General features: G+C 43.2%; 1 protein-coding gene across 2 annotated transcripts in view; it reads right to left on the bottom strand.

The window, feature by feature from the left end:
- CACNB4 (calcium voltage-gated channel auxiliary subunit beta 4) overlaps positions 1-24,516 on the bottom strand; it is a 107,421-nt gene that overhangs the window by 22,951 nt on the left and 59,954 nt on the right. Inside the window, exons 3-5 of one of the 2 annotated variants that reach the window (XM_086616072.1) lie at positions 5,361-5,480; positions 4,885-5,007; positions 731-861 (exon numbers count right to left, since the gene is read on the bottom strand). In XM_086616072.1, the coding sequence (XP_086472198.1) occupies positions 731-861; positions 4,885-5,007; positions 5,361-5,480 (374 nt within the window). Of the gene's footprint in view, positions 1-664; positions 862-4,884; positions 5,008-5,360; positions 5,481-24,516 lie in introns of those variants that run through there. The other variant, XM_086616073.1, reaches the window with a different exon arrangement.

The raw sequence follows: 24,516 nt of genomic DNA on the forward strand, positions 1-24,516 counted from the left end.
TCTCTCTACTCTGCAGTACTAAAGGTTTTGTTCTCCTCCTTATCCGTGTGAACATTAAAATTTTGTTTTCAATTAGTGGGAATAATGCACTAGTAGTAAAGTAATTTTAAAAAAAGGGAAAAGTATTTTGTGTATTCAGCCAATAGAAGAGCGACTTCAGGGACTGAACTGAGATAATGAGAAAACAGTTTTACTTCCTGGACCTGTGACCAAGTTAGTATTTTTCCAGGGACCTGCAACCTCCAGCTACTCACAGTGTGGAGACACAGAATGGTCACGGTGGAAAATGAAGAATAAAAGAAGTCAAACAACAGAGCTCATCTCTATAAAGTTTGAAGAGTCTGGTTTTGGTCAAAATAGAAAGAAAAAAAGAAAGAAAAAACTGATAACCTTAAAAACATAACAGCTGAGAAAAAAATCTGGCAGCCTTTGAGCATCAAGTCAACTTAAACCTATGGAGGCTTAAAACTCTAGTCCTTCCAAAACTTCTGTCATTACCACTCACACTGCAGTACTGATCTTTCCTAAAGTCAATACACATTTTTTTCCTTGTTTCTCATCATCCATATCTAACACGTCCATTCTCCGCAAATACGTATTTTCATTTGGAAGCTCAAATCAAACACTCCTCCAAACGCACCGCAATAAAAAAGAATCAAGTGACCTTTGAAAATATTGTCCGTTGTCAGAAATTATTTTAAATTCTTTTAAAAGGTTACAGCATTCTTACCCTCCATGGAAACGTCCTCTCTTCTGCTCCTGTTGTATGCGGATGTTCTCCAGTCGAAGCGGGCTTGGAATAAAGCCAATCTCGCAGCCCTCCTTAACCAGCCTTCCTATCCACCAGTCATTATTATATTTCTGGAACACAGAAAGGTTACTGGCTTCAGTTCAAAATCCTCCGTGTCCAAAATTCCCTTATTTTGTTATCCATGACCCTTAACTCCGTACTGGTCAACAAAACAGGGCTCACATTCAAGTCGAAACGCTGGACAATTTGTGTGAATTTAAGCGAAGTTAAAAGGTGCTGGACAATCTGTGTGAATTTAAGTGAACTTAAAAGGTGCTAGGCAGTATTTGGAAGGTTGAAGCAGTGTTATCTGCAGCAGTATGGGCTTATCTGGTAATGCCTCAGCACATCCTGCTGTGACTTTTCCTGCGATGTCACTACAAAGGTGCTGAGCGTGACGGCGATTCACGGAGCCGAACCGAAGCCACCAAACTACCGTGGCACAGCAGCCACGTAAAGTCATCAAACATAAAAATACCACCTTCAGATCACCATCAAAATCATCGTTATTGGTAAAATTTAATGGTCTACACCAAAGATCACCACCGCCGCCACTTTTCCTTCCTCTTTTTCCAGGTACTTGTACAGATGTTATTAACACGTTATCCCTTTGCAAAAACCTTGTGTGGCAGAAAAGGTCTATAAAAAACATTCTAGAAACCAAAATGAAGAAAGATCAACTCATGCAAGACAACACAGAAGACTTACCAGCTCCAGCAACAAACTGAACTCGTATCTGGCTAATGCTATGGTAGAGCTCTGACCAAAGTTGTGACACCGCTCACAAATGAGGGGTTTATAGTGCTGCTGCCTTTGGAAGCAGCTAAATTATTTGAAGGCGTACACTTTTAAATTCATGACAGTTGAAGAAAAATTCACTTTAGGAAGAAACTTTAATATATACCTGTACATAAAAAATTTAATTTTATCATTAACTTTCAGCAGCACACGTTTTTCTGCATTATTGCAAGTGTGGCCTAACTTTAACGATGGAGAGATGAAAAGCGATATCATAGTGGGCATCACAGGGAAAAATTCATCTTTAGGAAGAAACTTTATTATGTACCTGAACATAAAAAATTTATCATTAACTTTCAGTAACATACATTTTTTTGCATTATCAAAAGTCTGGCCTGACTTTAATGATGGAGAGATGAAAAGCGATATCATAGGGGAAAACGATTTGTTGTAGCTGGCTGCCAGCAGAGCTTTTGAAGAAAAATATCTGAAAGCCTTATACTCTGCTCTGCTTCATTAGGTACTTCAGTGTTCAAACGAAGCATTACTTTTCACAACAGACCTTCAAGTAATTAAAACCAGCACGAGTGTACCAATTGTGTTTGTGTGCCTTGAGGAAAAAGTTATCACAGAAATCTCCTCTTGGTCAGGTCTCTTGGCTCCATATTGTCAAACACCTAAGTTCTTGCAGAAACACATAAATAATCATGGTCTAGTTGTCGAAACTACAACAGTGCCTAACTGAAGTCTCTGAAACATACAGAGGCTCAACGTCTTTGAAAAATAAATCAGCCTATTTATTAACCCATACATACAGATATTATCTCATCCAGCTAAGGGAAATGCAATCCTTACACCCTCACCTTGAAAACCTGCACTCTTTACATAGCTGTTACTTACGCAAGAGGTGGCATCATTTTATCATTTCAACTTTTAAAATATCTATTCTTCACGCTGTCATGATCCTGATTCAGACAATGTCAGTAAGCAAAGGTTAATTTTAAATATGTTGCTTCTGCTTAAGTCAACAGAACTGTTTACATTCTTTATAACAGACAAATACTTCAGGATCTAGCACTCTGCTCTTGTAAATCAGTGACATCAATGGATTCAAACCACTGTAAAACTCGAGTCCCATGAGGATTATCCATTCTATTTTGATTCTAAAAGTATGGCTTGAATATAGGAAGCCTTCTTCCATTAGCAGGTGATGGACTTGTGAGTGATGCCTCTAGACAGGAGATCAGAACCAGCTTTGTGCTGAGAACATCGGCGCGATACCAACGAGAACGCTGCAGCAAGGAAGGCAGGGCTGTGTGCAGTAGGTCGTTACCTCCCATATGTCACTCCTCACATTCAGCATGTGGGAGGACCACAGCTCATCCCTATTGGTTGCCATGCCCATGACTTCTTCTGCATTGTCAGTAATTGTTGCCACTTCATCTTTTAAGTAAGTAAGCACATAATGTATAGCCTTGTAGGAGACAGATGAGACATGCAGGACACGTTCTCAAGATAGCAACTCATCACTTCATCCTGTCAGCAGGCTGACCTTATTTCTTACCTAGTTTAGCATCATTCTAGAATCTGAAGCCATGCTCATTCTAGTCCAAGAAAATCTGCCAGATCACTGAAAAACAAATTCTGCAAAGCCTTTTTCCATGCAGCTACAGATTCCGGCATGGGGAATCATTCCTGAAATCCTACTGAGTGACAGCCACAGCTTCAGGCAAGCTGAAAGTTTCAGCATTAACAAAGAAACTATGCTGAACCCTTAGCAGAGCTGACAAATACCAGTAAGCCAGATGGCCCACAGTTCAGTGACAATGCAATCCTGGCCTTTTAGATCTTGGAAGAAAACTCACAGAACATCAAGACATGGACTTGGGACACTTCTCTGGAAAAATGTACAAAGCAGCACGACAGAAGCTCAGTACATTAAATTCAATCACTGGCTTAACAATAAAGGTAGCCACATCCTGGGAAAGCCAAGATCAAATACTTGTTTTTAAGGTGATGCACAGTTACCCGAATGGCTACACAGGGCAATGTACACCGGACAAATCGTATGTCAGGTAGGGTAAATTTCTGCTGTGGATGGGAAAACGTTGGGGAAGGTAGCTGAGAAACTGATCCGAGTGCTGCCATGGATGCAGCCGTCTGCATTCAACTCCAAGTGCTGGCAAAAGACCTTTTCCTGATGGGAAGCAGGGTGAGAAGGTGGCATACATCAAGGGAGTTCAGGCGTGGTGCTAGACAGAACACGTTCTTGGGGAAGGAAGAGGAGGGGCGACCAACTCTGCATGCAGAGATAGGCAGATTCAGATGCAGAGCTCCACTTCCTCGGCAGAGGTTTAAGCACTGTTCCACACACATATTTAAACCAAAAAAAAAAATCCAAATCAAACTTCCATCTGTTTGCAGCAAATTGAGAAAATAGGAACAAGGGAATCAACTGCCTCTCATGTGTCCTTCTCAGGGAGAAGAACTGAAAGCAAATCCTCCTGTTCTACCACCCATCTCTGCCTCTAGAGGTGCAGAAGTGGGCATTTTCCTCCTAAATGTGCTCAGCCCAAGGGAGATCAGTGCTCTCAAGTGACGACGGACACACATTCAAAGGAAGAGACAAACGAGTACTGAACATCCTAAAATAAACCCAGAATGCCAGAATGCAGAAATGAAAAAATGTTTTAGCAAGCTTCAAGGCTATGTACAAATCTACAAAACAACAGGGGTTTATGCAAATTTGGAAGGCTCACTTCAAAGAAAGAATTGCAGAAAACATGCTCAACGTGCAATAAAATGTATTTTTCTCTACCAAAGCCATACCCAGGGCATGTTTATTCCCACTTCTTTTTCTTTATTTTTGTATCTGTCCTCTTCAACATTTTCTTATTGTATTATCCTATATAGCCTTATTTCCTCCCTTACAAGCCTATCTGGTGCTTTACGAAGACCTGGTATAACCAGATGCTACTCCACTTTTTGATCAAAAGAATCCTTTTCTATTATGTAATCTCTGATCAATCACAAACTTCATTTGATGAAAAGAATCTGAACCTACCATGTTGAAGGGTATTTAAAACATAGCAAGGTGTTCTTTCCTGTGACATGAAAATCCAACAAGTCGGTAACATCAAGCATTAAAAAAGTGCAAGATAACCACCCCAGGGTGCTGGAGCTCTAAAAAGGCTGAAGTACCACCACATCATTGCTAATCCGATGGATGTGCTGTGCTCTCCTGCCTCCATTCAGCTCTTGGCTCTCTTTTTCATCCGGTATGGCTCAGCCCCGACTGTTCAGATCGCAGTCCTTGACATGTAAAAAGATTTCTGTTCGCTATTTTTTGGTTTTACCTCTTTAATGTGTAGGAAGTCCTTGGCATCAAAAGAGATGGCAGTGCTTGGGACAGGAACATCTTCATCCAGAGCTCCACAGTAACTCACATTAGTCTTAACAGCAAACGCTACTGGTTTGGACTACAAATAGAAACACACATCATCAACAGTGGAAACTTTTCTGAATGAAGAATTGATTTGTTGTATCAAATTACCGAAAATCTAGCAGAGGACATTTGCCAAATACATCAAAATTCAGACCTAATAATTTCACACAAGTGAGCAGAGCTCAGCACACTAGAGAAGATCCCCATTTATACAAGAATATTTACACTGTATTCCCCCAAACATCTCGTCTGCAGATAACTTCACTCAGTTGTCAAACTATTTCAAAAGACAGCATCATCATTACAAACCAACAGTGTGAATATTAACACTAGGCAAAAGATAAATGCCACAGAACTTGATTATTATTAAAGTTGAAAAGAACACACCTTCGCCCTTTCAAGCTGTATAGCTGCTTGTTGTTCTCTTTCTTGGCGGATTGCTTCCCTGTCTTCTTCCAAAGAGACATCAGAGTCTGAGGGTCTGCTTGTGTACGAATCTGCTGAGCCCTGAAAGTAAATTCATGTCACTAAGAAAACATCGGTGAGAAATAGAAACCTCCTTCCCAGTCAGACCCATAAAATGCTTTTGAAATATTTGTTTCTTAATTTCGTTGGGTGGGTTTTACACACTGTTGCTAGCACGAAAAATCTGCAGAATTTAGCAGAGAGAGAGAACCTAGCTTTACCAATCAGGTACGCTAAGTCAAAGACAAAAACCCCTAGAAAAACCTCTCTCTCCACTTGCAAACAATCTCTTCACTTTCTTACTGCCACAGTGAAACACAGCTCAGTTGTGGGCACTGTCCAGAAATCTTTATAGTATTTAAATCCTGTTTGACAACCTTAGATTCAACATTGTCAAAGGCCAGGTCACATCAAACAGAATTAAGGTACTACAAAGCTTGGTTAGAATCACCCCTCCCTGCAAAGACAGTACCACTGCGTAAGCACTTCCCTCCCTGCTGGGGCTGCCACTCACACAAAGCTTTGTTCTTTCCCCTCTTGAAGCACAAAAAAAGTGGCAGAACTCACATTATTAAAAGCTACTCAACAGGGCAACACAAGAGCTATACAATGATATGAAAGAAATCAGCACCTAGAAGCAGAAGGAAACAGCCTATAAGGGAGGAAGTAAGGTATCGCCACAGTTAAATTTTTTTTTTTTTTTTGTCTGGGACATCATTCAGGATGTCTGGCAACATCTGGAGTATGCAGTGGCTCCTCTCTTCTTTTTATAAAGCAACCCGACTCCAGCGTCCTACACAGCTCATCTTTATGTCTGCGTGGAGCCAACTGAAAGACAGGGGTTTAATCTCGCAAAACAGATAAGGTGAGGGAAAGGGAATGTGCACTCATGATCAACCTGAAATAGCAATCCCCCTCTCCCCAAAACCTCAGACAAATATTTGACACATTGTAGGTCCCTTCCATCTGAAAGAGTCTATTCCCTGGAAGTGTTCAAGGCCAGGTTGGATGGGGCTTTGAGCAACCTGGTGTAGTGGAGGGTGTCCCTGCCCATGGCAGGGGGGTTGGAACTGGATCATCTTTGAGGTCCCTTCTGACCCAAACCATTCTGTGATTCTATTCTAATGACCCAGAAGCCCAGCAAGACTGGGACTTGAACCTAGGCTCCAAGGAGCACCACTGATGGAGGTGTGGAGGACCGGGCAGTCATACGAAAGGTGAAGTAAACTTTCACTATAGAGGGAAACTCCCACAAAGATCTCAAACTCCTAAAGTCTAGGTCTAACTTTCCACTCAAGGTAAGTGTTGAATGGGAAATACATGTCCCTTCCCGAGCCATTTCGCAAGCAAATGGAATTTTTGCTGATAAATTAGTATCTCTAGTGAACGATGGCCTTTGCCTAAGCCAGATTCCAGCCTTGCAGGATCCTGTCCCATTCAATACCGCATTTGACCAGTTTGTGTTTGGGTCATTAGCCTGGTGCCCTGATGCTCTGCACTGGCTGCCGGTGACACGCAACGTCACACCCCCAGCTGGGCTGGGACGGCTGCTACTGGAGTCGGTGCAGAAAGTTCAGCCTGAAGAGCTGCATATAGTTTGTGTCGTAGTCTAACTTTTGCACCTACGTATTTGGCATGTCTTCGGAAAAATAACTACACAAAACCAGTATCATAAAAAGAGAGAACTTCGAAAGGATCAGGATAATGCAGAGCTGCAGAAGGATCTGGCCCCAGTACTGCACTCGGTAAGAGGAATATACGGCAGCGTACGGCCACTGCCAAGAGATACTATTTCTGGTTTTAAATAAGGGAAAGGAGTAACGCGCTGGACGACATATGCTGTATTGCGTTACATACCAGTGTAACAAATAATTTCTAAGTCATCACATTTCTAGCAACAAACTGAAGACGTATATATCTATATATTTATATCTCTATAAAGCTCCAAAATCTGTAACTCTATATGTGTTCCAGAAGAGCCATAATACAGCATTATGCCTTTCCCTTTTTTTTTTTCCTTAAATTGACTTACATCCTGCAGCACAGAGACACACATTCTACGTAACCTACCACAGAAGTCGATACTCTTACTCTCCATGCAAACTAGCATATTATTAAATATTGATGTAAATACATATCCATTAGAAGACTTCTGGCAAGCAACCACGGAGGAGCATATGCTCTTTTCCTGTCGCACACTCATGACTTGGCCATAAGCACCATACTGTCACTCGGAGGGCAGATTCCCTCTATGTCAAGAAGAGGATTCAGCTAGCAGGAGCTACAACACGGCCACGACCTTCCCAGACCAGCAGAACCCCTCCGCAGGATGGCCGGTCCCCCTGCGCCCGCGGCGAGCTGGAAAGGGGAGAGCAGCTCTCAGCCATCTGCAGAGAACCACACGTTGGGGCCCGGAGCTGGAACAAGCCTAACATCAACAGGCTGGAAATTAGCAGTAGCTGCTGGCAGCAGCACAAGCTTTTCCCAGCTCGGAAGCTAGGCATGCTGCTCTTCCTTCTGCTTCCTTCGGGATGTAGCAGAGACCAGGGAACCCACCAGCCATGCCGCTTGGCTTGCACCAAAGACACCTCTCGTGCTGCTCAGAGGCTGCCAGTTATTCCTCCCTCCCCATCTTGGGAGTAAGATTAGAACCTCAGCTACCAAACGCATCACCAACAGAGACATAAGAACGTTTCTTCCCTGATCAAAAGCGGGAGTGCAAAGCATGCCAACTCATCACATCCAGGTGAAATGGGTAGCAGGAGACCTTCTGCCCAGCCGACTGTTCCAACCTACGTCTCTGCTCAGCAACTGAAGGGGAAGCCTATCAGCAGGAGACTGAATTTATATGGTCAAATATTCTAGTCCTAAAATTATAGCCTCTCCTCCATACCAGAGCCTGCACTGTTCAAAACAATTAGAAAAAGAAAAAAGAAGGGGGAAAAGAAGGGGGAAAAGAAGGGGGAAAAGAAGGGGGAAAAGAAGGGGGAAAAGAAGGGGGAAAAGAAGGGGGAAAAAGAAGGGGGAAAAGAAGGGGGAAAAGAAGGGGGAAAAGAAGGGGGAAAAGAAGGGGGAAAAGAAGGGGGAAAAGAAGGGGGAAAAGAAGGGGGAAAAGAAGGGGGAAAAAGAAGGGGGAAAAAGAAGGGGGAAAAAGAAGGGGGAAAAAGAAGGGGGAAAAAGAAGGGGGAAAAAGAAGGGGGAAAAAGAAGGGGGAAAAAGAAGGGGAAAAAGAAGGGGAAAAAGAATGGGAAAAAGAAGGGGAAAAAGAAGGCAGAAAAAAAAGGGGGAAAAAAAATGGAGAAAAATAATGTGGTAAAAAAAGGGGGAAAAAGATGGGGGAAAAAGAAGGGGGAAAAAGAAGGGGAAAAAGAAGGGGGAAAAAGAAGGGGGAAAAAGAAGGGGAAAAAGAAGGGGAAAAAGAAGGGGAAAAAGAAGGGGAAAAAGAAGGGGAAAAAGAAGGGGAAAAAGAAGGGGAAAAAGAAGGGGAAAAAGAAGGGGAAAAAGAAGGGGAAAAAGAAGGGGAAAAAGAAGGGGAAAAAGAAGGGGAAAAAGAAGGGGAAAAAGAAGGGGAAAAAGAAGGGGAAAAAGAAGGGAAAAGAAGGGGAAAAAGAAGGGGAAAAAGAAGGGGAAAAAGAAGGGGAAAAAGAAGGGGAAAAAGAAGGGGAAAAAGAAGGGGAAAAAGAAGGGGAAAAAGAAGGGGAAAAAGAAGGGGAAAAAGAAGGGGAAAAAGAAGGGGAAAAAGAAGGGGAAAAAGAAGGGGAAAAAGAAGGGGAAAAAGAAGGGGAAAAAGAAGGGGAAAAAGAAGGGGAAAAAGAAGGGGAAAAAGAAGGGGAAAAAGAAGGGGAAAAAGAAGGGGAAAAAGAAGGGGAAAAAGAAGGGGAAAAAGAAGGGGAAAAAGAAGGGGAAAAAGAAGGGGAAAACGAAGGGGAAAAAGAAAAAAAGGAAAAGAAAAAAAAAGGAAAAAAAAAAAAGAAATAGACCAGGAGTTGCAAAGAACAGACCAACTTTGTGGTAGAAAAGAACAGCTTATCATTTATTGTCCACTAAACAGTCTGAAGATGCAAAATGCTTTACAGCTTCTGATCATCACATTTTTTACTTACAGACAACAAAGCCCTAATAGCAGCAGAAAGGAAGAGGAGAAGTAATCACGCTCTCCAAATAATAAATCAAAAGGCATAATAATAAATACAAATAACACACTGCAGTAGGAATGGGCTTCTTTCCAATATTTTACTTCTACCTGGCATAACACCCTGCAACAGGAACGCACCACATCCTGGCATGCCTGAAGCCTGAGGCAAAGCCACCACTGCTGTCATCGAGCGCAGCAGACGCTGTTCCTCACCCATGTGCTCTCTGACCATGTCATTTCCCCCCTAAAGGTCCTATGTACCAAAAGGTGTGCGAGAACAAGGCACAGAACACATCACCAACAGGACAGGGATCAGCACCACGCACGTAGGTGGACTGCAGAAACCATCTGCATGGAGCAATGGTGAACAACAAGTGCACGGGCTCGTATCTGTGTGTTTGTTCATGTCCTCTGGGTATGCTTCAGCGCAGCTCTGTAAGGGAATTTAATAGAAATAGATACCTATGCTGGGCGCACCGTTTCCCATACTGGCTTTTAGTGGTATATATTTGAGCACTGACCTATTTAATGCTGTCAGAACAACGTAGTAACCAAAGCAGCTGCTACTGGGAGGCCACCCCAGGCTGCTCTTCAATGCTGATCACTCACTGCCGGCACGCCAAACGACATGGATTGGTACAATCCCATCCGCACGATCCCTTCTCCTGCAAGTTATGCCAAGTAGCGAGTGGCTTATCTGAAAGATGCAGCCCCAGGACTGTGACTCACATGATGCTGAGCTGCAGCATCACGCTGAAAACACGGCACGATTCTGCCAACAGCGGCAAGATGGACGGAAAAAGGAGTCCGAGGCAAGTACGGAAAATTGGCATTCTGTTACGGGCCACGGAACGCTCTGTCCACACTCGGGCAGAGCAGAAGACCAAACAAGATTAAGGTTTATTTTTCTCAGCTCCATCACTGCCCTGCACTGAACAAGACTGCACGGTGCTGTCGGGTGTGCGCGTTTACCCCCGCCAGCCGTCCCACTGACCGCCCGCTCAGCGCTCGTGCTCCTGTGACCACCACCCTTGACTTCTGCACTCTGCATTCACCAGCCCCGATGCCTCTGTAGTTACACTGGACTCCTGGCAGCAGCAAGTTCTGCTCACAAAAATGGGACTCAGAATCTGACCGAGGCTTCCGGGAACTGCTGTAACACAAGCAGTCCGTAAATTAAAAATAACCCTTGTTATCCTCAGGAGTTCAGCTTCTGACAGTTTTATAAAGCCGTGCACAGACAAAAGCATCACTTCTCGCATTTAATTTCCAATTCTGTTTAAAATTTTTGTTTGAGGATCAGAACATTGCCAGCAATATTGTGCAATATTGACAGAACACTGTGCAACAAGCCAACACGAATACTCCTGCCTGTACAGCACCAAGCGCAATGACGTTCTGGACTGACAGCTCATATTCATTGAAATTGCAACAGATGTGAAGATACGAAATACTGTGATGCATCCACACTCTTGCCACAGCTGGGAAGGCATGAACTGACTGCTTGACCACACAAGGAAAACCAAATTATGTTAGCAGTCTTAGGGAAGTGAGAGGAGAAGAAAGAGGAAAGGCGGCACACTCCATCTTCTACTGTACACCAGAGCTTTACCAAAAAGACCCTTTCATTTCTTTATTTTCATACTGCTTACAGCAGCAGGCTGATTATTTGGGACGTATCGCGTATGTCCACAGTTTCACATCTGCACATTCAAGGATCCATTATCACTGTTACCCAGCCTCAACCTCACAACCGCCTGGGAGATACAGGAACTTTGTGAAGTGGGAGCACATGCAAGGAGCTCAAGTGCACACCAGATTTGACAATTTGAATGAAACAGGCTTTGCTAGATAATTATATTATTCAAGGCAATGAAAGACTCGTTTCATATTTCACAGCCTTTTTACTTTGGGCTTCTATGAATTCATTTTTCTTGCAATTTATTATTTATTTTCTCCCTCATTCATTTTCCTCTCTCATCAATTAGTATAATTCAGCCTTGATAAAAACACTGAGGTTTGAAGCAATCCCAAAAACGCTAGGGAAAAAGGGGAAAGCAGAAAGAACAGTGCATTTGTTTATTCAGCATCTACAAAATAATGGCAAATCATCAGTCTCTCTTGCTTGCTGACTGGTGACTTGCTCACTTGAGACTGCTGAAAGATACGTGCTGAGGTGGCTGGATGACTGGAAAGGGTAACAAGATACTCCCAGTGAACACGGTGTTTCTATGCCTCAGCCTGTTTAGGAAGGAAAAGTTCACATGCATCCTCCTCCTGGACACTACAGACAACAGCCAGCCAGCTCCAGCCTTCCTACTTGCTGAAGAAAAGAGCAGAAGAAAATATAAACCTTTAGCTGCTAATGGTTTCAGAAGGGGGAAAAAAAAAAAAGGCTTCAGTGAGGTGGCAAATAATTTTTCTTCCAGCTGCCATAAATAAACAGATCTGAATTGCTCTCTCTCCAGCCATAACTTGCAATGCTCTGCCATATACCTTGTGCAATTAAAGCATCAATCCATTAGCAGCTCCAATAAGCCAGATGACATACAGTCTCTTTTGAAAAGATTTAGGGTGCTGCAGAGTCCATCACAACCCAGAAAGCATTTCTGAGAACATACCCTGCTCAGAGAAAAAGCTTCTGCCTCATGCATTAAGCAAGACAACAGGGCAGCACTAATTGCAGCCGTTCTTCTCCTACAGAAGGGCTCGCTACGGGCAGTCTGAGCGCATTTCTCCATCCAAGAATAAGCAGGCATTGGGCACACGTGGCAATCACTATCCTTAATAAAGCATCCATGCCACTGAAGACGAGAGCCCTTGTATCTGCATTCGTATGCAGGCATTGTTTTCGGCTGAGAACACGGAAAATGAAATGAAATGTCTGCAATAACAGAGTTCCCTTTGAAAATCCACAGCCCTTTAAAATGGCACAGCAACAGGAGTGGCAGCACTCCTCTGGGCAGCCAGTTATTCTGAATGGTTTGCTGGAGTTTGAACAACACCAGAGCTAGGGACAGCACGAAATACTCCAGGGGGAAAAAAAAATAAAGATTCCTCCTGTCCCATCCTGCCCTCCCTCACCCCTGTCTGTCCCTCCTCCTCAGCCTCCTCTTAGTTCCTCCCTGCAACAGGAATCCCCCCTGGTACCTTCAGGTTTCCCTACAGGTTTTTGGATGCTCAGGGCAGTTTCACCTCCTGCACAACACTATGCAAAGGACCCCAAGATCCTAAAGATCCTATCCTGATGCTGAACACAGAGCTTACACAGCCGACCAAAGAGCTGAACCAGAGGTCGCTCCAATGCTTTTAAACCGGTCAGGACCTCAACTGGCAATTTTCCAGCAGACATCCAAGCACGTGAGCGTGCCCACAGCACTACTGTACAAAACAAGATGGCTCATCGTTGTTTAGCTGGTTTATGTTGGAAAACAGACAACCACGGCCTTGCAAAGCACAACGTGACGTTCTCCTACGCGCTGTTCCTCTGCGAGGTCAGGGGCAGCCCGCGAAATCCCCGCCGAGGGCTGCTGCACAGGACACCTGCAACTCAGGCAGTAATTAGTAAAGGAAAAATTTACATTTAGATAGGGAAACTTGTCTTATGTTGCAATTTGTTCCGCGTTGATTCGGCTGCGTTATGTTGGCGGAATCGGAATCGCAGATGCTGGGAGGAACCGCAGGCTCCTGCGTGCCCTGGAGGAGAGGGACACGACAGTAGATCCGGCTTTCAGTAGTGGTTGTGCTGCTGTTGGGGTTTTTTAACCATGTTACCAAGAATCAAAGCACCAAAAGTAGACTTCTGGGTGCAATCTTGACGTGTCCTTTAATATCCAGCTCGTTCAAATGCCCTTATATAAAAGCTGGACACTGTTAACTTACGGACCTCTCCCCTACCTCCAGCTCCCACAAAAGCAGGGAGTATATTTAGGACTGGAGCTGTTGTTATCACACTGCCAGGAAACACAGAGAAGCTGAAACTTCATTTCTTGGCTAAGACATGGAATCATGGAGAGACTGGCTACTACTAGTCACTTTGGCTGGATTAAATACTATCATGGAGCTTGAATTTTTTAGGATCTTTGCTTTGCAAGAACCAGAAAGCATTTCTTCCCATTGAATGATTAACTGGGCACTTCAGTGCTTCTGGTTCCTCCAGCTGCCGAAACCTCTGAGCAGGACCTGTGTATGAAAGAGGGTGCTCCTGGAAGGGGCTGGCAGGGTGCTCGGATGCCACATGGTTTCACTCACGGCCAGGCTGCCACCAGAAGAGGCTGCTTCCAGGTACTTTGTTCACTTCCCTAGAAATTCAGTCTTAGGCTGAAACACAGAAAACAGCAAAGCAATCCTCGCTCCCAAGTGAAATCGCATTTCAACCCACTCCAGGCATGATTCCTCAGTTTACCTGGGCAGCAAAAGAGGGAAGAGTTCATTCTCAACCAGTACCATTTTTGTTCTAGCTGCATTCAGAATGTCTCGTGCTAACAAGTTAACTGCCTGAGTACTGTACTAACAGTATTTTGTACAAAAGCAGCACTAACCCAAACACCTCGTGTGCCTTGTGCAAGCCTGGAGCGGACATCCTGCCTGTTGACATCCTCTTAGCCACAGCACCAACCTATGCACGCACAGTCCATCTCTGGCAACCACTGTCAGCAAGAGGAATGTTTTCCGTATGACAAAAATTGCTGGCTATTTTCCAGGACATGTATTTAGAGAGAATTATTTGTTTAAGTTACTTTGTGATACAGGTCTTTAAAACTGCTTATATACAAGACTCTGAATTTGGCATGTATGTGGATGGAAATAATGAAAGAAGAGTCTTTTTTAATACCAGAACAGCATACGCAGGTAAAGGTCAACATAATCCCATCTATTTGCCACATAATGCAAGGTTTGAGCAATTCAAGATTTGTTTATTGATATTATTAGTCTTATTATTAGATTGTTTTTCTTCATTGCTTTGTCATTTTTCCATTGCAGTCATTGCTCTATTCATTCATTCACTTTAAAAAGAATAAGCAAACCCCACGCAATCGTTTACTCTCCCATCTTCAATAACGAGCAACGACAACCTGCTCAAACTTCAGGGTGATTCAGGATGTCAGCACTGCTCAGAAACAAAAGATGTATCCTAAAGCCTATTTAACTCCAGATCATAGCTCTGTCCTGAGTTGGGGCTGAGGTCTCTTCACAGTCTGACAGCAGAAGTAGCCAAAAACCCAAGTAACCACCCAGAGGAGGAGGACTGATTTAATCAGCAAGAAGGCTGCATCAGCCCATCCTCTGCCCCTCTCTCACACAAGATGAGTTCATCAAGAACTAGAGCCTCAACGTGAAAAAAGACTGTGTCCTCAGTTCTCTGCACCTTTCAGCGAGAATCAAGGTCAATGTGCACCGTGCATGAGGCTCTGCACCTCCTTAACAAGTTCCCAGAAACTTGACGAAGTTCTTGACAAAGCAAAAGCAGAACAAATAGGCACCGTGCTGGCTGCAGGGCCATATGCTGCCATATGCCACGTGCGTTCAAGGAATGATGCAGGTTTTTTTTTAAAAAAAAAACCAGAAGAACCATCCATTTAGATGGATCTGCAAAGATGATGAAGGGAGTGGAGCATCTCCCTTGTGAGGAAAGGCTGAGGGAGCTGGGTCTCTCTAGCTTGGAGAAGAGGAGACTGAGGGGGGACCTCATTAATGTTTATAAATATGTGAAGGGTGACTGTCACAAGAATGCAGCCAGGCTCTTCTCACTGGCACCCAATGATAGGACAAGGGGAAATGGATATAAGCTGGAACATAGGAGGTTCCACTTAAACATGAGGAAGAACTTCTTCCCAGTAAGGGTACCAGAACACTGGGACAGGCTGCCCAGAGAGGTTGTGGAGTCTCCTTCTCTGGAGATGTTCCAAACCCACCTGGACGCGTTCTTGTGTGATCTGATCTAGGTGGTCCTGCTCCGGCAGGGGGATTGGACTAGATGATCCTTTGAGGTCCCTTCCAATTCCTAATATTCTGTGATTCTAGATGCAGTTCACTGCAAGACTCAACATAAACCCTCTCTCTCACTGGTGCATGTGCACCCTGCAGTCCCTCTGCACAAGATTAAACTCTACAGAAGCTGGTCACAGTATCTGCATTGTTCCCACTGCTTCAAAATGCAGGTTTAACTCCCAGAGCTAAATTCACTCACTACTCTAAGCATGCCATAAAGACAGGTGTCATAGAGGATTAAGCACTAACATATTTTTACATGAAAACATGAATCAAAACTTGCAGACTTAATTTAAAAAGCCCTACACTTTAAATAACAGCAGCCGGTACTGTTGACCACAGTTGGTGCTCACCTGGTCTCAGTACTCAGGGCAGGCAGCTAAATTTAATTACTGGGCAGGTGATGTAATTAGGAGGCAAATACAAACCAGTAGGTATCTATTCATTTGGCACGAAAGCATTGCTGTGCTGCAATCAAAGTCGAGGCCAGGAAAATCTGTGTGTGCCAGAAGAACAACCCGAGTAAAATACTGCAGAGAGGTCCCGTCCTACGTACTGGAGTGAGGTTTTCCTGTGAGCTCAAGGCAGGAGGAGCAACTCTCTGCACTAATGAAGCCAAAGGGGTTACTCCCATGAGTAAAGGCTTTGCAGAACGAGGTGCAGAGCTTACCCTGGAAGCACAGCCCCTGTTTTGCTTTTAATATCCTGTAGAACTATTAATATCCCTCTGGAATTACAAAATCTGTAAAGCTGTTGTACTGTTAAATAACCAGATCCAGCAGAGCTGTAGGAAAGCACTTTAGTAGGATTTTGTCAAAAATTCACATCTAAGAGACAATGTGAATGTGTCACCGAAAGTCCAAGCAGGACAAGGCTCAATTCCCAACCAAATCATTTTCTTGCTGGACAACTGACATACAAGCCAGCTGCATAACCATTTTGCATTGAGTTGTGATTTCAGATTTAAATGCTCAGTAATTATTTCCTTCTATATGCTTGGTAAATTTATTTAAGACAACTCATTAGGTGTCTCAGCAATTTGGAAATTACTAGGTAGTTAGAACATGTTTTTTCTTTGTGAATACTAATTATTAGAAAACAGGGCAATTGTTCTAACATTTCTTTTCATGATCTCTTATTTTTTTGCCTGAATTTAAAATCTTGCAGTCGCATTTCCTTTCTCGAGCTGCCTTTAGTTCAGCACAGATTGTGTTTTTACATCTAAGAAATTTGGGTTTAAAAAAAGTACTAGTAATACATACATTTACTGCCAAAACACTACATCTTTTTCTGAAATATTCAAATGAACATGTGAGACACATAAGATTTTGCCTGACATGCCTTACAGGTATACATTCACTAGGTGTTACCCACGGAAAAGATCTATGTAGATTGAAAATGAAGAATGAGATAGTGGTCACTGAACATGTTAATTGTTCTAAATTTCTCCTTTTCACATTTTGGTGTAATTTCTTATGTTATAAACAACTAAACTCAAATGTTGTTTTGCCTTTGCCAGAACCTCGAACGCTAATCGGTCAATCCAAAGCTTCCATGTTTCAGTGGCAAGAAGGATGGCATAAACTACTTGAAGTACAAAGATGGGCGAAATGTTTCACTAGTTTGCCCAGGAGTGTTTCCACAATTCAAGAGAATTGACCATAAAAATGCATTTACACATTAGTATTAGTAATAAACAAGTTGTCAAACTGCTCCAGCTATCTCACCTCTGCTGGCAACAACTCCACAGAACAGCTGAGGGTACCCAAAGTTGCCCGGTCCCCTTCCCAAGGCCAGGTCTCAGCTGCTGCATCATTTATTCAGCTCAGTAATTAAGCTCGTGCCAACAGCCACTACTACTGCCGTGTAACCCAAGACCTGTTGGGTCTCCCGGGGCACTCAGCCTTGGAGCACTCTGTCCCAAGGAAAGAAACAAAGATTGTCTCTAGGGCATCTCCAACCCGAAATTTTCCCAACGGGAGGCTGCCAGATGTGTTTGCCTACAGCATTCCCAGTAGAATTAGACAATACTACACATGAATATCTGCTTATCTTTTTTTCTACCCCTCCCTCCAAAGTAATCATTTTTATTGTGGGGTGAGGATTATTCTCCCCCTCCAAAAAAAGAGTTTCAACTCAGATCTTCCCACACAAAGTAACACTTAGAGCACTTTTTCTGCAGTCTCCAAGCAAACTGAAAGGTAAGGATCACAGCCAGATAGATTGCTGCAAGCACAGATTATTTTTCTCCAAAACGTGTCTGAACAATGAAATTTGAACAATACATAAACCTTTCAAACTCCTTTTTTTTTTTTTTGTTCAGCCATAAGAGAGCAAAGATCTGTCTGGGAAGGCTCTGATTTGTGTTTTACTCCAACTGCTTGTAGTTAGAAGCGTGATTGAATCACCAGCTGAACACCTCTAGTCTGAATTTTGCTTCAATCTCTGCAGCTGGTCCCTCTTTTTCATGAAAGTTATTCAGAACACCCAGGAGAGAAAAAAGGTGGTTTTTTTCAGTGATAAAAGGCACCAAACTAAAACTGCAAGAGCAGAGAGGCACTGCTTTATTTTTTCTAATTACTTTGGCTCTTGAAAGTATTGAGTGATCTGGGGAAGCTGCTACTATTGGGTTTTATGACACCTGATGCTACTCCATCAGCTAATAAAATTGCACCTGTTACCCTAAGCGAGCTCTTCTGGAAAGATGCTGCTTTCTGTCTGTCCCCAATAACACCTCAGGAAGTCAAGAACGTTCCATAAGTCTTAAAGGGAAAAAAAAAAAAAAAAAAAAAGAGAGACAAATATTGCCCCCAAACTAAACTTACTCATACTGCCAACTACACAAGCATCTGTGTTTACCATATGTGGTCTACCACGATGTTTCCTCAGACACACAGCATAAAATCTCCAGCCAGGAAGTCCTGAAATAATGTGGTGTATTTCTAAGTCACCCCCTAAGCACCCAGTCTCTCTCCCTGCCTCCTCTGCTCCTCCTCCTCTTTTGCTCCAAGTGCAGTGTCCTGGAGTGGAGAGACACATAGCACAAATAAACAGCAGGTCTCTGAATATTATGGATGTTTTCCCATGCTAGATGTGATGGAGTGTTTTTGCTGACATGGATGGATCACTTTTTTTTTTAATCACATCTACATCAAGTTCCTTTTTACAGCATCACAGACATCTGACTTGCCGACATGGAAGAGGATTAGCTCCTGTTTCTCCCCTTACTTCACTCTGTTCAAGTTTATTCCCATTTCCCTTTTTTCTTCATCTAGCTTAGCTTTATTTTCTCTCCCTGATGAACTCTGATCACCACAATGCCCCTGTGAAAACCAGGCTGCCCTGTGCCCAGCTGTGCCCGCTCACCCTGTCCTGGGACTGCTCTCAGATGATCTTTAAGGTCCCTTCCAACCCTAACGATTCTATGATTCTATTTTACATTTGAATAGAGGCCATCATGGGCTTTTTGGCACACCTATAAATAAGCATTTTTTCTTTTACAGTGAGCTGAATAACGAGTATGCTGTCATCCCAAGGGTTTAGGACTGTTCAAGGGTATGTTTTTGCAACCAGGCACAGGAAGCATCACCCCAAAAATCACACCTTGAGACTTCATGGGGGCAATGAAGAACCTGGCGATAAGGCCAAGGCCAATGTCATTTGCCTCTTGGTTTGTGGGTTGGTTGTTTTGGGGTTTTTTTATGACAAATAGGCCAGTAACTGCGCCTGTAGCAATGATTTCTAGAGATTATCACTACTATCTTATTTCCTTCTACAGGATTTCTCTGAGATTTTAGTCTTTGGATCTTTATGAAAAGCCCACAGGGGAGTGAGTAGCTGTGTACCAGCCACTGCATTAAATGTAGCCCACTTCAGCCTGTTTTGCCTTAGTAAAGTAGCACAAAATTTTGCTGAAGAACTCTGTAGAAATACAACCTCAATACACTAATGGGGCTTGTAGGGTACTTAAACATAGCATTTTCCATCAATCTACTAGGGTACTAATCCATCTTGAAGCTTTCCGAAATATCAATGTGCAGAAGTAAGTACAGTTGAGAGAAGCCACAAGTTGCCTTACGTTCATGAGCCAGTCTTCACCTCCCACAGATGATTCCCAAGCAGACCCACCTACTCTTCCTCCCTAAATAGCCTTCAGCAATCTCTTACAGGTCACTAATTCGATGTGACAGTCACAATTTTGTCCTTCCATCCTCAAATCTCTTCCCTTTTTCGCCCCTCCACCTTACCTACCTTCCACTGGATGAAAATCATTCTGAGAAAAGGACCAGAATAAGCCCACAGACCACCTCAAGCCTCAAATCCTACTCTGTGTGAGGTTTATACATGGATAAACCTTCTGCCAACCTTTGCCAAGGATGAATTTCGATTAACGACACAAATCAAGCTAGGAGTTCTGAACACAGCAGGTTTTTATCTAAAAGTCTTGTTTTTATGGACAAGGAAATCAGTACGTATTAGAATTTAAGTTTTTGATCACTCAATAAGTGAACAAGAACTACCCAACAGTCTTCAAACTACTCCCTGGAAGAAAAGTAGCCCTGAAAATTTGAAGTATTTCAAATTTATTTTCTACCTCTGCCTCTATTTTTCTTCTGGTGAAGAGACTGCGATCTGTTCCCTAGGAGCTAATTCATAGAGGGAGCTGGAAGTGACCGACCAAAAGTTTGGTGTCTGAGGATGGGTGGTATTCCAGGTGACTCCTCTAGAAAAAGGAAAGAGTAGAAAGCTCGGATATAACAGGTAAGTTTATGTACCTGGAGGACTGTTCAGCAGCACGTGGACATCTGACATTAATTTTCCTCATACGAGCTGTGAGCTCTGGTTTCTGTTTCACAGATTATGTGCACAAGGGACCTTATTTAGCAAACAGGACCTGAGCGCAGGAGTCGATGGCACAGGAGCCAGGCAGGCAGGGTGAGCCAGGTTGCTGCTGTTCTGAAATTGCTGCCCTTGCAATATGGTCTGCCTGGAAGAGAGTCACGGAATTCCACTGCCAAGTAGCTGAGAGGCAACAACCGGAGCGAGGACCCTCGCCATCACCTCCCTCCTTGCCATCTCCTCTGCACAACGCACTTATGCTGACTTGGACAGGGTAAGAAGTGTCAAATGGAAGATCTCAGTAATCCTTTGCTCCCATTCATCGGCTAAAATGATTCTTCTCAGCTTTCCAAAAAACAGTACATCCCTTCTCGCGTTGAAAACACACATGAGGACTTCAGCCCCCACAGCAGGAACATTCAACATAATGATCTTCAAAGTATTATAAATGTGAGGAAAGAAGTGGAATTTTCCTGGAGACCTCATTGTCGAGAAGATCCTAGTCACCCGTTTTCACCGCATGCTTTTCCTAATTCAAACAGTTAAATGAAAGAACATGCATCCTTTTAAGGATTGTTCTGATTAGTGTCCCCATTTTCTTCTAGCATGGTGTCGCCACTTCCCACACCATCAGGTTTTATACAACCAAAATAACCCTGAATATTTCTTTTCATTTTTCAAACAGAAGTGCTTTAGAGCACACTGAACTGTCTCACAATTTGACCCAACGCTGATTTAATAAAACCACACACTCGCCAATGATGCCCAAGCCGACAAGCGGTTGGCTTTGTAATCTCCCACCAGTTTGGAAGACGCAAACGAGCCCTGCAGGTCTGTAGGGTACCAGGTCCTCATCTCATGAAAGTCAAATTCCCAATAGCACATGCTTTGTAATCCTTCACCGACAAAACCTGGTGGGCAGCCAAACTCCGTTTATTACACAGAGGACTGCAGCATTCTGCTGTGACAAGTCGTATTTAGGTGGCAATGACTTCCTCTGAAGCCATCCCATCCACTTTGCTTTTGCTCACGTCTCCCAGGTTTTGCTAAGGGTCTTGCCAGGGCACAAAAAACCAAAACAGACTTACATCTTTGATGTAATTATAGGAAAATTACTTTGTTTAAAATATTCACGCTGGGTAGTGAACGGGAAAGAATTGTGACATGCTGTTACGGTGGTGTTGAAATGAATTTCATGCTGCTCAATTTAAGCCAAGCAAGTGATCGGGGTTGGGCGAAGGTTTAGTATGTTGTGTTGTACTCTGGTTTTAATTAGCTTTTTCCTTCCACAGGATTCCAAACTCAGAGGCTTAGAAACAGCTTTAAACACTAATAAATGAGGCTAGGCTAGCAAACAGAGCATTTAAATTTTTGTTTGTTTACATTTTCCACTTTTTTTTTTTCTTTTTTACCCCCCCCTCAAGGAACCATCTTTCAGCTGCTATGATCTCTTCCTATTTTTCTTGCAGTAAAGACCAAATTCTGAAATCACACAACTGCCAAACTCAGAATAAGCTATTACATACTGCTAGAAATATCTTAGTAAGAAAAAGCCCTAATTTTCTCAGTACTATGCACTCTGTAAATAGCAACTCCTTTCCCCAAAACCTTGCAATCTAGAAACTGTACATGCTGAGAGCAAAACACAAGTGAAAGGGCATCTTGCTATCAGCTACTGAGGTAATATTTGAGCAACACTTTATGGAATTTAATTGCTGTAATCAACCCAGGGCTCCAAGGACTTTCTAGGACCTCAGGGTTATTAGTCTGTACTTTGCTGGATGGGACTTCACAGCGATAGGGCTGGAAATTCAGAGTGCCCATTACAGCAACTCTGACCTACTCCACAGCTCTGAGAGCACCGCTGAGTGGCAATGGAGCAAACAAACAAGAGGGTTTTTTATCACTACCACATAAAATGGGGGGAAAAAAATAGTTGTTGAGTGTTACTGTATCTGTTCCAATTTGGATATTAGTTCACGTGTTGAAAACACACCAGTGTTTTGAGAAGTACTTGTTACTATCACCTGTTCTCAGGTGGTTTGTCAGAAGGATCAATAAAACACAGGACAAACAACAGTTTATTTTGGGGAGATCGGAAACAGGAACAAACAAACATCAAAGATTTAAAAAACATCTTGGGATGTCACTGGCTAAATAGTCTCTCCATCTAGCGACTGTTGGGATAAATGGGAAAGTATTAAGCTATGCTAGGTAGAAATGCAAATCCAGGAAGAGGGAACAGCCAAAACTTTAGTCCATATCTAAAGTCCAGACTTCATAAGTACTTTTTTCAGTACGTAGCATGGTCTGAATATATTTTCTCAAATTCTCATGACTACCATGAGCTTATGACAAACTATTTCAATTTTACATAGTACAACAGTATTTGACAGTTAGGTAAGAAAGTTAAAAACTAGAAAGTTGAAGATAAAATCCTTTTTTTTTTTTAATAACTGCCTTTAGTATTATCTCAAAATGGATTCTTAATCAAATGGCTTAGGAGAAACAACAGTTTAATATTCCAACTGACTAGCATCCAATATGCATTCCAACCAAGAAAAAAACCCTTTAGGAATCACTATTACATCCACAAACTTTGATTTGGGAAAAGCAGTAAGAGAGAAAGACACTGAACATCTCATTCTGTGCAAAAAGCTCCTTCTTTATCAAAATTCTCACATGCACCAGAAACACAAATCCACAGAAGCAGCAAGCAGGACAACTTTAAGCACCTGGATATTGTCCTTTGCTGAAAGGAAAAAAAAAAAAGCCTTGTCAGGAGCAGAATCTGGAATTTGTCAAAAGCTTGACAAGATTTAAACCCCTTATTTTGGTCTAAAGCTTTTGCCATTATTTTGGGATATTCTAGAAGAGGTACATCTGCTAAAAAAAAAACCCGTCACTGCTGTCAAGGGTTCTGGTAGTGCCCCATAAATCTGCACTGAGATGTAACCAAAAAGGCAGGGAATGGGTATGATGCTAGAGTGAAGTCAAAGCCTGGTCAAAGGTACAGAAAAATATCCAGGAACAAAAGAAAAATATTCAAAGATCACCAATCAGGATATGAAAATCACAAGTAAGGAACTGAGGTCCAGAAGATGGAAGCTGGCTGCTTCCTCACAACCGCCCCAACGCTGATACCGCTCCGACTCAGTTCCCATCGGGTGGGTAAGCATCTCACTGAAGTCAGATTCAAAATCATTCCTTGCACTTTCAAAGAAAGAGAAGGACAAGGGGAAGGATGTGAATCAAAAGCCAGTCAGTCGAACTTTGGGAATGTCCCAAATTCCCTTTCTGGTCTGATCTGAAAGAAGCGAAATCCCCAGGGCTCGATTTGCTGCTTATCCTCAACTTACATTGCAGCTGGTTACAATAAAATATTTCAATGTCGTGATAAGGTGATGTTGATCTAAACATATACATAAACAATACTCATATCTACCTCCTGCCAGAAGGGATTTGGGATGGACATAGACTCGGGCATAGCTATGGATGTATTACTGCATCCATGGCACCCCTTGCAGGAGACAGATCACCCAGAGATCTCCACGCTCCCGAATAATTCACTGCAAGTCCAAGTGCCCGGTGCTGCTGGCAGGAAGGAAAAGCTTGTATTAAACTCACATTTTCTCCAGTGCATTTCAGCATTAGCTAAACGTTTCCTATTTCATTCTTTACGTGCATTTGCATAGCATTTCCCATGTCCGGAGCTCTCTCCCTGGCAGCTATCAGGTTGAACGCTCCCCTGGGATCAGGTCTGTGTTTAGCCGTAGCGGCTGCTGTGTACATCCTACTTTTGGCAGCACAAAACCTGCAGGAGAATTCAATTACTAAAGGGTTCTCCCCCAGTCCGTTTTGTAAATCCTCTTGCGTGCCATTAGCTCCACGCGGAGGGCACAGCGTCGCCGTACTCTGCTGTTAAACCGGTGCTTCTTCCTGCGCCCGGCATCCCTCTCCCTGGCTTGGCAGCAGGTGGGAAGGCTGCGGAGACAGCAAGCAGCGTGGAGGAGGAGTGCAGGAGGAGGAGGAGGAGGCCTCACACTGAGCTCCAGCAACCTCTTCCAACTCACACGGCCGCAGAACCGATGAGCCCCCCAAGGAGCACAGCCA

Source organism: Tauraco erythrolophus, chromosome 8, assembly GCF_009769465.1.
Source record: "Tauraco erythrolophus isolate bTauEry1 chromosome 8, bTauEry1.pri, whole genome shotgun sequence".
In the NCBI taxonomy this organism is placed as follows: Eukaryota; Metazoa; Chordata; class Aves; order Musophagiformes; family Musophagidae; genus Tauraco; species Tauraco erythrolophus.